Source organism: Colossoma macropomum, unplaced genomic scaffold (assembly GCF_904425465.1).
Source record: "Colossoma macropomum unplaced genomic scaffold, Colossoma_macropomum, whole genome shotgun sequence".
NCBI lineage: Eukaryota > Metazoa > Chordata > Actinopteri > Characiformes > Serrasalmidae > Colossoma > Colossoma macropomum.
Window position 1 is genome coordinate 12,901,308 of NW_023494784.1, and position 17,579 is coordinate 12,918,886.

At 36.8% G+C, this 17,579-nt stretch overlaps 1 protein-coding gene across 4 annotated transcripts in view; it reads left to right on the top strand.

The window, feature by feature from the left end:
- The first annotated feature begins 1,629 nt into the window (after positions 1–1,629).
- The window catches only part of stat4 (signal transducer and activator of transcription 4), a 39,743-nt gene continuing 23,793 nt past the window's right edge, over positions 1,630–17,579 (top strand). For all 4 annotated transcript variants that reach the window (XM_036586488.1, XM_036588073.1, XM_036587286.1 and 1 more), the window contains exons 1-8: positions 1,630–1,983; positions 2,169–2,300; positions 3,727–3,862; positions 8,591–8,689; positions 9,881–9,973; positions 11,398–11,476; positions 13,260–13,345; positions 15,166–15,317. In XM_036586488.1, the coding sequence (XP_036442381.1) occupies positions 2,173–2,300; positions 3,727–3,862; positions 8,591–8,689; positions 9,881–9,973; positions 11,398–11,476; positions 13,260–13,345; positions 15,166–15,317 (773 nt within the window). In that variant the 5' untranslated portion in view covers positions 1,630–1,983; positions 2,169–2,172. The remainder of the gene's footprint in view (positions 1,984–2,168; positions 2,301–3,726; positions 3,863–8,590; positions 8,690–9,880; positions 9,974–11,397; positions 11,477–13,259; positions 13,346–15,165; positions 15,318–17,579) is intronic.

Sequence of the window (17,579 nt, forward strand, 5' to 3'; positions counted from 1 at the left end):
TTATTTATTCCTCAATAAAGGCTTTGCCTTCATGGTACAGACTATAACTGTATATGTGATGTCAGTTACAGTTTCTGAACTGGACAACATTCCTGACGTCTTTGAACTTTATTAGCTCTTTCTAAGGAAGTGGCTTTTGTAAAAGCCTCTTTTTTTTTAGGCTACCGACAAGTATTACTGAATAGTCTTCGATCACAGGGGAATTCCCCTTTCAGAAAAAGGTTTCCTTGTTCATGAAAACAACCCTCAATCATTTCCTTGAAAACTTTACCTGTTGATTATCCAGCCACACAGACGGAAGCATGAATGGACTTCACCTACGGTAACTTTACTCGACTCAGATTCTTTATAAGCTTCTGTTCTAAGTAGTGTGAAAAGGTTTACTCCCTCACGTTTATTTCTACACTGTAATACCGATGATAGAAATCCTGACAGGGCTACACAGTTAGAGATACCTTACATAGTAAATGTCTCATTCAGCAGTCGGACTCAGGATGAACCCCCAAGTCTTAATTCTGTGCAGATTCATCACATTTTCCTAGAATGTTTTTAAAATAAAAAATAAAAAAAAATCACAAAGTGCTTCAGGCGTCTCTTATTCTCAAAGAACGCTGGACAGCAGTGGACGATATCTAACGTTAGTAGCGCTCACTAGTTGCCCTTTTTCTGTTGTTTTGTTTTGTTTAAGATTATCTCAAAGTCATTTTTGTTCTTCCTTTCATAACATCTGTTTTTTTTTGTTTGTTTTCTTTAAATGGTCAAAATTTGATAAATGAAAAAGGAAACAAAGAAAAACAAAGAATGAAAGAATGAAAGAAAAGAAGAATGAAAGAAAGAATTGATACATTAAAAAGTGAAGAAAACGATTAATAAATTAATGCTTTAAAGAATAAAAAGATACAGAGAAGTGGCGAATAAAAGAAAGAGAGAAAACAGAGAAAGAAGACCAAGAGATGGAAATAAATAAATAAATAAATAAAGAAAGAAAGAAAGAAAGAAAGAAAGAACTAATGACGGAACTGATGAAAGACTTAATTAATTAAAAAAGGGATGAATCAATGAAAGAAAGAAAGAAAGAACTGATGAAGGAACCGATGAAGGGACTGATGAAAGACTTAATTAATTAAAAAAGGGATGAATCAATGAAGGAAAGAAAGAAAGAAAGAAAGAAAGAAAGAACTGATGAAGGAACCGATGAAGGGACTGATGAAAGACTTAATTAATTAAAAAAGGGATGAATCAATGAAGGAAAGAAAGAAAGAAAGAAAGAAAGAAAGAAAGAAAGAAAGAAAGAAAGAACTGATAAAGGAACTGATGAAGGGACTGATGAAAGACTTAATTAATTAAAAAAGGGATGAATCAAAGAAAGAAAGAAAGAAAGAACTGATGAAGGAACTGATGAAAGACTTAATTAATAAAAGAGACGAATCGATGAAAGAAAAAAGAAAGAAAGAAAGAAAGAAAGAAAGAAAGAAAGAAAGAAACTGAATAAAGTAAATTAATTGAATTAATTAATTAAAATGAATGAATGAATTAAAGATCTAAAGAAAGAAAAAAACGAAAGGAAGCGAGGACCAGTAGCCAATCACAGAGCAGTGGGCGTGTCCTGTCTGAGTACGGGTGCGATTGGAAACTCCCGGTCGTCGTCAGTGCAGAGCGGAGAAGCGGCAGTGAAGCGGTAGTGAAGAGGCAGTGAAGCAGCAGTGAAGCGGTAGTGAAGAGGCAGTGAAGCAGCAGTGAAGAGGTAGTGAAGAGGCAGTGAAGCGGTAGTGAAGGAGGTGAAACTTCAGCGTCCAGCACTGAACAGGGTTTATAGGCTCACCTGCCCGTTCAGGACGAACAGGAGGTCACAGAACTTACTCAGCCGCTCTCTGTCCGGACGCAGACAGTCTAAAGAGAGGACTAAAGTCACTTCAAAGCGGACCAGACGGACTGAAGAGGTGAAACACATAGGACTCGAAATTGTGGAGGAAACTCTCGCAGGTAGTTAATTTCACATTAACAGCGTTTAGAATCTGGTTAAAAACATTTGATGAAAGGGTTTTCGAAGCTGTGAGTGTTAACAGCGCGCTGAGATCCAGCATCAGCCCTGATTTCATCAGGGTCTGAAAGCACGTCGTGAGCAGGTTTGAACTGACATTCATCTTCTTCTCCTTCAACTTCTGCAGCAACATGAGTCAATGGAAGCAAATCCAGCAGTTAGACATGAAGTTCCTGGAGCAGGTGGACTACTTTTACGATGACAACTTTCCCATGGAGCTCAGACAGGTGCTGGCCAACTGGATTGAGAGCCAGGACTGGTATGGAGGCTTTGGGTTTTTGGGGTTTTTGGTCCTCACGCTTCACAGCAGGACTGGACGACACTGATCAAATTCAGTATTGTTACATTTTTCAGATACATCACAGTATTAGATGATCTTGAAGTTATTAAATAAGTGTAAGTAAATAAATATAAGTAAGTGAAATTAGTAAAGTTGAGGAACGCATACTTCCTGAGTACCCGTACTCTTTGCCCTTACAAACAAAAAAGAAATCTCTTGCTGTTTTGTTCTGTTTTTCTATTAAAATGGCACCAAAGGGAACATTACAGAGTGCTTAACTGTTAACTGTACAGAAATTACATTTTCAGAAAGGAAACATTATTATTTATTTTGTGTGGATTTTAACATTTTCTTCTAAAACACCTGAAGCACCCAGTAAATGAGATACATTACACTGTAAAAACACACTTTAAAATCACAGTCAATTACTGGATACTATTTGAATTACTTTCACAGTAAGTTACTGTCTGATATTAACAGTAAAATAGCAGCTGTATACTGTGACTTTACACTCACTTGGACCACAAGATACAGTCTTATATCCTGTATTTTTACACAACAACTGTAAAGGGATGCAGCTCAGTAGCCAATAATTTACTGTATATTTACATATAAAAATGACTTATTTTTTCCAGACCTATGAAATGTTAGTAATATTACAGAAAATATCCCAAGATTAGTTGATTTTACAATAAAATGATGAATACAGTATTTTACTGTTAAGAAATAGTGTTAAGTCTTGTGCAATCTTGGCAGTAATGAGCAATAAACAGTACAGTTAACTGGCAGAGTAAAAATAGTGAATAACACAAAATAGTGAATAAAAAAACTAAAAATAAACAGCAGGAGAGCTTGGCTTTTTTGTGGGTATTATATTGTAGATATACTTAATTTTTTGGTCAATATAATTGCTATTGATATTGCTAAAAATGTCACTAAAACTGAAAAGCAACAACACAGTATGTTAATATAACATTGACATATAACAGAATATATATATATATATATATATATATATATATATATATATATATATACACACACACACACACACACATAAAACACAGCTCTAATCTATAGACAGCTGGGATGAGGGTTTATCAGGGTTTATCAGGGTTTAAAAACACAGTCACAATGCATTTTTAGTCAATGAAGATATAAGAAAGAATAATCCCTGTCGTTAGCCGACGTTTTCAGAAGAGCAGAGTTAAACAGAGTGTGATTCTTGGGTAGCAGGATGTGGTGGTGGAGTGGCTGTACTTTTTTATAGAAACCTGCAGATCTTCAATAGAGGCTGATTTGCATTTCGGAAACATAAGTAATGACAACATTTGAGGAGCATGAGTAACTCTCTGGTTAGAAGACACGATAAGATAAGAGATTGACGGTGTGATGTTTTCTAAAGGGAAACAGCCACAAACCATGAGGCCATGGCTACGGTGCTCTTCAACAACTTCCTGATCCAGCTGGAGAGGCAGTGCACCCAGGAGCAGAACTTTCTCCACAGACACAACCTGAAGAGAATATTCCACCAGATACAGGTGAGAGCGCTGGACGCGGAAGACCCACTCGTCTTGCATTGCATTGTGTTGTTGCTAAGTTACGCAGTGATGTCTGCAAACAGAGTGGTGGATCTCAAAGAGATCTGAAGAAGGATTTGACTATTGATTTTTTATTTATACAACAAAACATTGGAATTATAAGTCAAAATACTTCAATGCTATATCAGTCCTGTTGTAGATGCATGTATACACTGATTCTAAGTAGAGCCTGATCGATGTATCAGTTGGCTGATAATATCGGCTGATATTTACGACCTGGGATTAAAACAGTATACGCAAAAATATGACCAATGTGCTGATATCTAGTGACTTTTAGGAACTCACAGTCTCCTGATGATATGGGACAAAACATATAAAACATCTCCAAACCTATCATTTAGCATGAATATATGATGAAATAGCACAAAACTTTTTTTTTTCATTTTCTTACAGTCCTTATATGGAAACTAAGCTGCAAAAAATCTGAATTTATTGTTTTTGTGATGTTATGAAAACCAACACATTTACATGTATCCGCCTCTCCAGCCTACAGCAGTTTAGCCCCGCCCACTCACACCGAAGTTATAAGGAGTGTTTCACTGAAGCCTGCTTTTTGAATAAGGCACAGTGCAGGGTGGCCAATCAGAACAGAGCAAATTTCCATGCATTAGTCTTAAAGGCAAAGCAATGTTTAATTCTAACCATAGAGTCACAAAGCAACTGGTGTCCAGTCATTCTCTTATGGGATGACGTGATTTATAGCCGTGATTTAGCGACATAAATAAACTATGACACGCTGAAGCGACAATCTGACTGTTTGGTTCAAACTAAATCGTCAGACCAGTTGGCATCTGAGGTCTGAGGTCCTCAACCACTGCTCTCTGAACTCTTTGTTCCTACCAGCATTTCCTTCCTATTCCCTGCAGTATCACTCAGAACATGGAAGAGAAACTTATAAACTTGGAAACTTACAACTGCAATTTATATTTTAAACAAAATGGCAATGCATATGTACATATTTTTACGTTTCATCAGAAGCTCAGCGTGTACTTGCCCACACTTGACAAGAGAAGCCTCTAGCACACCCACAAGAGACAAACTTGAGTCGACATTAGCGACTTGTCACTTCCTAGTGTGAACGTATGGTAGGGATGATGAGAGGCTGGAAAATGTTTATGTAAAATTGTTTTTTGGTATATAAAACCACACAAATGTTATGAACTTCAGAGATTTAGAAATACAAGAAAATATAGAATGTAGACCCTTAAAGTAAACTGATAAAATAAGAAAAATAATTAAGAGAATAGAATCAAAAATGATCCTGAGTAGCTCCAGCTTCCCTCCTGTTCTATAGTATTTTTATGTTATTTAAGACCTGTGTCTACTGTTTATTTGAGTTTCAGAAGTGTGATAGCTGAGAACTGCCTATCATAGCAGCCAGTAAAGCACTTTTTAATAACTAAAACTATAAAAGTTTAAAATTAAACTCATGTAAATATAAATTTATATTGGCTGATATAATCTGAAATTCTAGTTCCTTTAAATCAGTATTGGCCACACGATACTAATATTACTAATACTAATTAGAGTACACTTCTAAAATGAAGATAATTCTATAATTAAGAAATTATTCATTTGTCCAGATGGTGAATGTATCTGTCTGTGATTCTCATGACCCAAGACAGCTGTATAGCATGGAGAGTGCATAATTCTGCATAATATTTACTGTTCACTAATAATGCATTTAAATCCACATTGTAAAAATTGTTATTGAATAAAATAACAAAACATGATGAACATAAGTGACTCTAAACTTTTCAACAGTAGTTTTAAGTACACTTAAAACAAAAGTACACTTTCAAAAGTAGAAGTTCCTTAAACTTTTAACCTCTTAAGCAGCAAGGGTCAAATGTGGGCCCACAGTTCTCATTCTTATAAAAGCTGAATCGTAAGCCTGTGGGTGTTCAGCGCTCTGTTTAAATAGACTGAGAATCTGAACTGGTGATTTTGGGAAACCAGGCCACGCTGGGTTTCAAAAGCTGTACCTCCTCCCAGAAGAATGGATCAAATGTGTCCACTGTGAGCTGAAATTGAGGTTACTTTATTTTATTGGTATTACTGTAAACGTGACAGAGGTTTAGTGGAAGTCAGGGGAACACCTGATCATGTCATGGTTCTTTCTTCCATTCATGCCTGTCTAACTGGCACTGACCTAATCATTCACATTCCTGCGGCACGTGTTTGGTTACCCCTATCTTTGTATGTCTTGGCCACTTCCTGCATCTTCGGGGAGGTCTCATGTGTTTGTACATGTTGTGCTGTTTGGTGTCACACATGGGGAAGTGAGAAGGCAGCACGTGTGCAAAGTAAATGGCCCTTTGGGGTTAGCACTGTTGTCGTATTTGGGCACCAAAGCATGCAGAGAATGTGTTGCAGTTAAATGAGATACCTTGTAAGGTTGTCTTACCTTAAGTCCCTGTGATCTAATGAGTTTGGCCTCTGTGAAAGACACTCATTCTGCCAATAAATGATCAAAAATGAAAGTATGACTTTGAAACCAAAGTGCAAATGTAAGTACTGCAATTTCTTAAAAACCCAGTACGTTTTAGACATTTGTAGTTGTTTAGAGGGACATTAGTGGAAGCTTTTTCTCAGCGATCAGTGGAAATGCGCCTCTGCAGAATTGAACTGTGGTTTCCTGCCCTGTGCCGACATTGAGCTCACCTGTTTTTCATCTGAACCCTGAACATCATCAAGGATGCCGCATGTAATTTCCTTTACACAAGAGACAAGAACAACAACAACAACAACAACAACAACAATAAAATAAACCCAAACTGCTGCAAGTTAACATGAATGTTTCTGGTGGATGCAAAGCTGTGAAAGGTTTAGTAAACCACAGACAGAGATGGTGAAGGGGGGGAGGTTTGTCGAGGTGTCAGTTCTTTAATTAGTTCCTGAAAAGCCGCATAACACGAGATCGTAACTGCAGTGATGTTTATCAGATATACCGGACTGGAGAGTTGTACATTACTCAGAGAGAGGTGGTTTTTTTTGGCAGGTGGGTGTATTTGGGGATTTCAGAATGGATAACTGTAAACTCAGAGGAGTCAAATGTCAGGGGTTTTGCTCAATGCAGATCATTTGCATGCAGTAGTTGGATGTCGCCGTGCCATGCCTGCCTGAGCACCAGACAACAAAGTGAAAGGGCAAAGCGTGGGGTGACCAAAACACTGTGTGCTTTCTGGGTCAGAACTTTCCCCTCACATCTGGAAAGAGTTCTCAGAGTGGCTTTCCCCTGATGCTAAAGGCAGGTGCGTGTGGTGTTGATATTCAGCTAAGCTTAGATTGCTCTGTTTTGCTTTCACCTATGGATTGCATCACTCCTGTAAAACTGCATTCCTTGTTGACGCCGATTCCTGGAACTGCACAGACGGTTCCTGACAATCCTTTTGTAAATTTGCATTTGGGGCATTCAGAGCTCTGCCTCTGCCTACATCAGTTATTGCGGTCAGAGCTCGGAGTTCTGCTGCTGGGCTGGTATCAGTAATAGTATTCTTAAACAGTGGTCAGGTGAGGCGTTCAGCAGCGTTGCTTAACCATTAGTGCAGAAAGATATACTCAGTTGCACATCAGTGGAGGTGAACGAGATGTTCTCACCTCTAGGTGTGGACAGGCTCACTTGGGAACTAAGTATGAACATCGCTGCTGTCGGAAGAAAACCTTGTGTCTCCATTTTTGTTGTTTTTCGTTTTTTGTTTCCCTTTACATTGTGTGTAAATTTCATGAAGAATGGCCCAAAATGACTTGGAAAAAAGTCTGGTTCCACTGACTTACATTGAAAGTAGAGTAGGTTTTTTCTTTTTCCTATAAAGTTCTCATATTGGAGAAACAAGGTTTTCTTCTGACAACAGACATATATATATATATATATATTCACATTATAAAGAGAAAATATAGAGGCTCCTAACCATCGCACAAGACCTGGTAGACCACCATAATTGTCCCCATCAGATAAACAGTAGTTAAAACTTTTATTTGATTGTGAGAAACAGAAAATACAACCAACTTCTAAGACTGAATTTTGGAGGTGTGGAAAAATATCCCTGCAGATTTCTTTAAAAAAAAAAAAAACTGAAAACAGCTCACCTGAAAAGAATGAAAGCTCCTCTTGTTTTACCATTTGCTTTTCTGTTACAATGCAAAAATGTGTTTTAACAAATATTCTTGAAAACAGAACTTTAGTATTTGCCACTTCAGACAGGATCTACCACTTTGCTCTCATTTGCTCTCATAATCTCCACAAAGCTTGACTCAAATTATCTACTCAGTCATCCCAATCCATCGTCACTTGGAAACATTATTTAAACAGTAGGTTGCCTTGGTGATATTCTCTGTAAACATTTAGTAACGGTCTCTATAATCCGAAGCAGTGTTTCCAGCATAAATGTAGGAGAAAAGGCCACAAGGTCTGATTCAAACCGACTGCTACAACCATCTTAACCCAAAGTTACCCTGTGGGACTTTCCCTTTACTGTAAGTTATGTGGTGATGTATGGGGAATGTAAGTCACTTTGATCTAAATGCATCAGCTTCACATCATTGCTGTTCTTGAATGATTATCTGCAGGACTTCCAGAGGTAATCAGCAAAATCATCTGAGCAGAAGCAAATTCAGTTTCTGACAAACATGAATGACTAATGTGAGCTTTGTTTGTTTCTTCTGCAGCTGAGATACAAAGCCAACCCTCAGCACCTGTCTGCAGTCATCTCCAACTGTCTGAGGGAGGAGAGACGCATCATATCTGCCGCCAGCATGCAGGAGCAGGTACCAGACATTTAGGGGCCACGTCACTGAAAAACACTATTTTAAATAAAGAAAAATGATTCGGATGTACAGTGTGAACATTGTTAAAGGCAGTTTCCAGTCCATGTTGTTCAAGTATGTTTAAAAAAAGACTGTTTTTAATTTTGGCTGTGACATCACAACCATGAACACGTTTACATGTGGCCGCCATACTGTTACTGTGGACAGTCGCTGCAGAGTCATTAAGGAATTCAGTCCAGTCTTAACAGGTTTTCACATCTTTTTGAATTTGGGCCTCTTGGAACAATATTTAAAAAAGCTACTAACTATTTTTCGTAAACAAGAAATGATTGTTGTTACTTTTTACTGTATTTAAGTCTATTTATATGTATTTTAAATTTATGTGGAGTTTTAAATTCAAAAACACTTTTTTTTGCTGAGGTGCCTTTTGCATATATCTTTATTTATGACTTTTAAAGGCACAGTAACAAAAACTGTTCACTTCTCAGAGAGATTGAACAATAGTTAAGAACTTAAAAGTAAAACTAAAAACTGAAACTAAAAACTATGAAAATCTGTTAGATTCTTCTCTATATGTTTTGTTTAAATTAAAACAAGCAAGCAAAGTTTATTTATACAGCGCTTTTCACAACAGGTGTTGTCACAAAGCAGCTTTACAGAGAGGAAAAAAAAATCAGCATTACAATAAGAAAATCCAGGTCTGAGCCCCCATGAGGAAGCCAGTGGCCTGTCTTAGACTGAACTGCTATATGCAGACATTTGAACACCCCTGGTTAAATTACATGCTTTGTTAATAAGTTAACATTCTCTATAGAGAGTAAACCTAAATATGCCATTTTTCTGTCAATGTTAGTGCACAATTTCTATTTTTTTAATGTTGCTAAGTTTAACATATTGGAAAAAAACTAAAACGTGTCATAACTTTTGAGTAACACCACTATGTATCTTTGCTGTCAGGGCAAAACCTTGTATCTCCATTTTTGTTGATTTTTTTTAAATGTATTTACATAATTTAATATACACAAAACCACAAAAAGAAATGATTTAAAAGTATGTGTAAACCTCTTTACATTAACTTACATTAAAAGAATGTTTATTTCCTTTACCATCCTTCCTATTTGTGCCTTTCTTATCTTTTTAAATTACAGTGTTTCTGTCCTTTACATATTCTTGTCCTCATGTCTGTATCAGGGTCCACTGGAGAAGTCTATGCAAAACTCAGCAGCTCTTGAGAAGCAGAAGAACCTGGACAACAGAGTGGCCGTGATCCGCAGCAGCGTGCAGGTGAGGACACTGAGGCACTAAAGCCGCTCAGGAGTAATTCGCTTACAGATATGAGGACCTTGCAGAATTGTTCTTTCACAGTTTCAGAAAACTCTCACTCACTCAAGAGAAAACCAATTTAGACCAAGCTTGGGAACACAAAAGATTATTGTCTGCAGAATTATTGCAATAAACAGTGTGTTTATGATCCAAACTCTTTACAGCAGTATGTAAAAGTTTGAACACCTCTGGTCAAATCAGTTTTTTTTACTGAAAACAAGTTAATACATCTTCTACACAGAACAAACTTAAATATGACATTTTTCTGCAAATTTTACTGTAAATTTTCTGTTTTTACTGACTTTACGATATTAGAAAAAAAACAAACATAAAATGTGGCATAGATTTTGCACAGACCACATTTTGTTTTATTAGATTATTTACGATGTGTTTAATTCAGTAAATAAACAGTAATTGTGCATTAAATTGTGCAGAAGTGTTCTCTCTGTAGAGGATCTGTTCTTTTATTTTCACTTAGAAAATCAACAAAATATGTGAGTCTTTTTTCAGTAAGGGTAATATAGTCGCTATATAATTACCAACAGAGCTAACTTCTAATTTTGCTTAATTATTCATAATGGTAACTATATTCTGCACAGGCTGCGGTTAACATTCAGTGATTCTCTGCATTTGTTTGGTGGAAAAACAAATATCACTAAACTAGCACTCTTCTTCTGGACAAGCTCGTCCATTGTACTCTCTATCAGAGAGCATCAAGTACTGGAGTTTATTTTATTTACATATTGCCCAATGTTCTTTTACAGACTTATAAACTACATTATAATCTTACCAAGTGGTGTTTAAAGTCTGTGAATGTAGTTAATTAACTGGTGATGTTCTGTTTGTATAATTAAGTGCAGTTTTTTGTATTTGATCATTTTTTTTAACTAACCATAGATTAGAATGACTGTATAAAGGGAATGGTGAAATTACGTTGTAGGAAGAATAGAAAAATAATAACATTCAAAATATTATGATATTTTGAAAAATCTAGGCCAACTTTTAGGCCAAATTTAGGCCAATACATATTTAAACTACCTCAATATTCTGTAATATTGGTCTCTGGCCCAAAGCAAATTTAGACGAATTTTAGACCAGACTTTTTTACATGTTCTGCTTTTTCCATTCTACATATATGTATTAGAATATTTTCATTCAGTCCTTTTTTCACTTTTTATCCCTTTGTTATTCTCCCTTTTATCTTTTTATTCACTATTTTGACTTTTTGAATCCTCTGGAATTGAGTGATGTGTATGAGAATAGCTGAAGGATTTTAGAGCACTGACTTTTCCTCTATTAAAATAAAATAATAATAATGATTGAGCTGTGAAAAGAGTGTGAGAGCTTTTCAGCAGATTTTATATCTTTTTTAATGTTTTGTTCAGCTTCTGGACCAGGCAGTGAAGCATTTGGAGGATATGCAGGATGATTTCGACTTTCGCTACAAAACCCTTCAGCTTCGAGGTGAGTGATCCATCCTACAAAGCTTGTTGGGAAAGCCCCTCATTAAGCTGTCCTGCTCCGGTTTCTGCAGTGCGTTAACCCTCAGAAGTTTCAGTTATCGTCGGCAATATGCAGGAAAAACATACTGTAAATTTGTATAATTTACCTGTTACTTGTAATTCAGTGAAAAAATCTGAGAAATTGTGTGGAATTATCAAGTTTTGCGTTTTAACTTGTACCACTTTTGTGATTGTAAGTAAAAGAGAAGATAATTTATTATGATTTGAATTAGATGAAAAGGTATTATTATGAAAAGACCATCTTTTACATTCTTTTCACGTGTTCTTGCTATTTGATATTGAAACCTGTTGATACATAATGTTATCACATAAAACATTGTATTTAATGATGTAAATCCTCTTAAAAAGTATAGCAAAACAACACAAATAATTCAGAACTTATAAGAGTTCATGAGCCAGAGATACTGTAAGTGTGTCTGTGTAGGATTGGCAGAAACATCTGGATATGTTTTGCCACTCTGCAGGAAGGATTGCCTTCTGCGCTATACAGACATAGTTTGTACAGTCCTGTGCTAAAGTTTGAGCACCCCATTTGTAACATTAACCCACAGTTACATGTTACAAATGACATTTGTTGATTATCTAACTGAAAATAAGTAACACGTCCTCTGTGGGCAACAAAGATGAACTTGACATATTTCTCCAAACTTTAGTGCACAGTTTCTATTTATTTGTTGAGTTTAACATATTGAAAAAAAAATAAAATACAAATACAAAGCCACGTATTTCCAATATGTTAAACTCAGCAAGTAAACAGTAATTGTGCATTAAAATGTACAGAAGTGTGTTCTCTGTAGAGGATGTGTTAACTTATTTTTCTGTTAGAAAAACAACAAAAATTTTGCATGCCACTGTGTGTGCGTTTTATATACAGTGGCTCCAAAAAGTATTTGAACATCTGTGACACCTTAAAAATGTATTAAGTTCGTTGTGTTAGGAAAGAAAATGTCAAACCAAGTGGCATTTATTTTAAACAGACCATTCCAAAGAGTGTCGTTTTCATTTTTGGCAAAATATTCTTTCAAAAAGGACTTCAGATCACTGTCATTTGCACATTTCTTTGCAAACTTATGCAGGTTGACATCCAAAATGTCTTCTGAATTAATGATACCATCAATGAACACAAGCTCACTGACACAATTGTATGAAAAACAGCCCCAGACCCAGATGACCCACCTGTACTTTACAGTAGCCTTAGTGCAGTCTGGTTGGAATTCTTCTTCAGGCTTTCTTCACACAGAGTTATGTTACGCTAAAAGTGTTTTTTCTCTAAAACAGATTGCAATTTCTTAAACATTGTATGAAGTAACCTAAGCAATTTCATTATAATTTACCAATGGTTAAGTAGCTAAAGCGTCCATGTACGTTTTGGGGCCACTCTAAGCCAATGAGATGCAAAGAAGTTTATTTCTCCACTATGACCATAAATGGGCCACCAAGTAGCTCTCAGTTGGTGTGTTTCAGGTTTGATTTGACTGGACTTAAGGGTGGCGGTTTGTACCCTTGAAACTGCCCCCTCATTTACTTTCACAGCTGACTGTGATTGTGTTAGACAAGAAGCTCTTCATGCATTTTTATTGGGACCAGAGCCAGTGAAAATACTAAAATGAGCCTAAGGTCATTGTACTGTATGCAGCATTAGCACTATATGTATTTAGGCCCAGAAACACTGTGTAAGGAGTTGGTTTATCTTTGTATTGCTGAACCTCTACCTATTACTGCAGATCCAGTGGAGAGGAACTCTCAGAACATGAAACAAGAAGTCATGGCCCTTCAGGAAATACTCAACCGTCTGGACTACAAAAGAAAGGTGAGGGAGGCCCCTCAGTAAACCCCCGTCCCTTCTCTAGAAGTTTTTATTCCTTGTTGCTTCCAGAGTTGTCAGGTTTTCACTGAAGTTTCTTTCTTTCATCACAAAGAGCTACGCTTTGATTGACCTTACCTACCTTGCTTAGCTTATTTGTTCTACAAAATAATTCAGCTGAAATGATATAAGTGTGGTTTTCGCACTTCAGTCTCACCCGTTCTCTTCTATAAGACACCTCTGTGCACTTGGGCATGGTTTTCATGTGAGGCCTACACAATGATTTCCTGCCAAAAACAGACGCTACTAGTTTCACTAATTTCAATTTCGTTTCACAAATCTTTGCTTGAGACTTTTAGTTTAAGTGCAGATCAGCTAACATTTTGCATCACTGCACACCATGTTTTGGTGTTAAAGAGTGAAAGTCATGATTTACTAAATAGACACAATGGCCCTTTCATGCCCATAATAAAGTTAAAGGAAAGGTCACTACTATTTTGCACTTATGCATATATTTATAGGAATTTCCGTCTCAAAGATAAAACAGAAAGGAGATTATTAAGATAAACCACTTTATTCAGTTTACTGAGGCTGATAGTAAATACTGACTGTGTGCTATTTGAATCAGCTCAGTTCAGTTCTATTCAATTCAGCTTTAATTATCCCCATAGAGCAATTTTATAGCAGGCATAAAACATGAAGTTCATGTAAGAAAAAGTTCTATGGGCTCTGTTCGGGAGGCAAATTAATTGTAGTATAAAAGAGACCATCCTGTGAACAGTCCTACACCTATGGTGAAAATGACAGCCTAGTGGAAGCCACTGGAAAAGTCCATGAAAAATGTGAGATGGATAATCCAAGACATTCTTAGCTTTTTGCTGCTCTCTATAGAAGGAAGCTTTATCCTTATCTTAGAGCAAACATTAACAATAACGCCTGTAATGCCTGGAAAAAGCTTGTCCTGTTTTTGGTGCTCACATGGCTGCCATTGTCATTGCTCTGAGAGTTTGACTTATGTTTGAGTTCTTGACATTTTGAATTAGTGTGACAAAATAATGACATTTTCTCAAAATAATTGATTATTTTCTTGATATTTTGACTTAATATGTCAAAATAATGACTTATTTTCTCAAAATGAGGACTATTTAAAAAATCAGAACAAGAGAACAAGAGAACAAACTTATATTGATATACTAAGTCAAAATCCCAGTCAAATGTTTGACGTAATAAGTCAAAAGGTGGCAAACTGTAACTGAAACTGTAACTTACAGAGAGGAAAAACAATTAGGAATATTTCTAAAAGATTTTTTCCTCGTACTGATGGAAATGGCTTCCAAACAAAAAAGATGTGTGAAAAATAGTTGTCAGCCGGTTGGTGATATGCTACTTATGAAGTTGCACCTGTTTTGTGTTACATAATTTTTCTTAGTAGCTAATTTGCTAAACTGACCACTCCCACCTCCACAAAGTTTCAGAAGACTGTTGTTAATTAGCGCCACTTTTAGTAAATCTGCTTCTTACCGACTTGTTGAAAGAAATTCTGAGCTAAATCTGTTCCATGTTTTCACTACTAGCACAATAGTGCTGTTGGGAGGTTAAAGCATGGCTGATATCTTTCTGTGACCTCCACCAAACATCTTACTGTTGGAAAGATCTTAAAAACAGTGTTATCTTGATGAAATAGTGGAGAATAGGGCAAGAATGAGGTTTGGAATTATAGTGTAGAATTTATGGTGCATTTCCTGCTTTTGCTGGATGGCAAACGTGAATGACATTTACCTGACAATTACCTCACACTGAACTTTGCTTTTGTGTTCTCTTAATAGGAGATTTTGTCCAAGATGGCAGATGTGATAAAGGAGATAGACGCGCTGGTTGCCTCTCAGCTGATGCCTGAGCTGCAGGAGTGGAAGCGTAGGCAGCAGATTGCGTGCATCGGAGGCCCTGTCCTCACCGGCCTCGACCAGCTACAGAACTGGTACTGCCACTTCCTTCCCAGCACTAAGCTTACTCACAGAAGAGTGTCATGCCTGTTTGTTTATGCTGTCATCTCATGTTGTTGTTAGGCACTGTCAGCTACAGGCTGACTGGGTTTTCCAGTAATGTCCTGTAATATTTTACGCACCTGAGAAAATTACATTTAAAAGCTATTTATCCTGGTAGTGAATGCTTATTTGTTCAGAAATCACAGTTTTAGAATAAATACAAATAGCATTACTAAGTAGTGATTGTATGCATGTTAGTGTGTTTGTTTAACTACAAAACTACTTCCAAAAAAGTGTGTGAAATGGCAGTGAAAACAGGAGGCAGTGACCAGTACATTCTGTTTGGCCTGTATTACATTGAAAACAGCACAAAAACACAGTACTTGATGTCTTACCTTCTGAACTTTATTGTGTTTTGTAAATATATGATTATTTCAAATATGATGCCGGCAACAGGTTCCGAAAAAGTTGGAACAGGAGAATCTTTACCACTGTGTTACATCACCTTTGTTTTTGGCAGCACTTAGTAAATGGTCGGGGACTGAAGACACAAACTGACCCAGTTTTAAAGGCAGACTTTTTTTTGCCATTCTTCAGTTATATACGTCTTCAGCTGTGCAACCATACTCTACCTTCGTTGTTGTATTTTGCACTTTATAACATGCAACACATTGTCAATTGGAGACAGGCAGGCACGCCTAACACCCACGCTCTCTGATTATGCAGCCATGCTGTTGTAACACATGCAGAATGAGGCTTGGTGTTATCATGTGGAAATAAGCATGGACGTCCCTGAAAAAGCTTTAATGGTGCTTTCACAGATGTACAAGTTACGAATGCCATGAGCACTAACATCCCCCTATACCATGACAGATGCTGGTTTTTGAAGTTCACACTAGTAACATGGTCCTTTACTTCTTTGGCCCAGAGAAGATGACGTCCATTATTTCCATAAACAGTCTGAAACAAGCTTGACTCGTCAGGCCACAATACACTTTTCCACTGTACATCGGTCCATTTCAGATGAGCTCGAGCCCAGAGAAGTTGGTGGTGTTTCTGGACCATGTTGACATATGGCTTCCGCTGTCCATAGTACAGTCTTAATTTGCATTTGTGGATGCAGCGACAAGCAGTGTTTATTGACGATGGTTTGTCACAAGTATTGTTCAGCCCATGTGGTGACAGAAGCGTTATGTTTTTAACGCAGTGCCATCTGAAAGATCGATGTTCTTGAGTATTCAGTTGTGGTTTTCGGCATTGCTCTTTACGCACAGAGAGTTCCTGGATTCCCTCAATCTTTTGATGACATTATGCACCGTAGAGAATGAAATACCTAGAAAGTCCTTGCATACTCTTGTTGAGAACGTTGTTCTTAAACTGTTGGATTATTCGCTGATGCATTTTTTGGCGTTTTTCTTACTCATTAAGAACTGTACCTTTCCTGGACGCTCCTTGTGTATCCAAGCAACATTCCATCACTTCTTTTTTCTACATTTTTCACAGTGTTCCTTGTCCAAAATTGCTCCTATCCCAACTTTTTTGGAACATGTTGCAGACATCAATTTCAGAATAAGCAGATACTTACAAAAACAATGAAGCTGAAAAGACAAAACATTACATATGTTGTCTTTGTGCTGTTTTTATTTAAATACAGGTCAAAGTGGATTTTACAAATCTCTGCTTTCTGTTTTTACTTGCATTTCACAAACCGTCCAAACTGTTTTGGAATTGACTTCCAAAAAAGATTTGTGAACTAGCATCACCAGCACCCCTGATCTAACACAAAGAAGTATTGATGAGCCAAACCAGGCATTGGGTGACAACTACAAACAATAGATAGTATTCACAAAACAGAGAAGTAGCGTCCAGCGGCCATAACATTGACATTCCATCAGCATAATGTAAATGAGCCATCAGTGGCCTCCAGATCAAGGTGTCGAGAAAAAGTTGGTTTGATCAGAGGTGTTGATCCATACAAAATCCATATATTATATTTGAGTCCCGATTATGTTTCAATGCCCCTGGTAACAAATCTAGACATCTAAAATATATATGTAATCCGTCTGTGGAAGGATCAGCGATATGCTGTCTTTTTTCAGTGATCACAACAACAAACAAAAGTGAGGAATAGTGAAGTATCTATGTTTGATGGGGTTAATCAGTGTTGACTTAATGTTCAAACTGAAGTTACCTGAGCCATGATAATGTTCACTCAGCAATATTTATTGTCTAGCATCAGAGATCTAGATATAAAT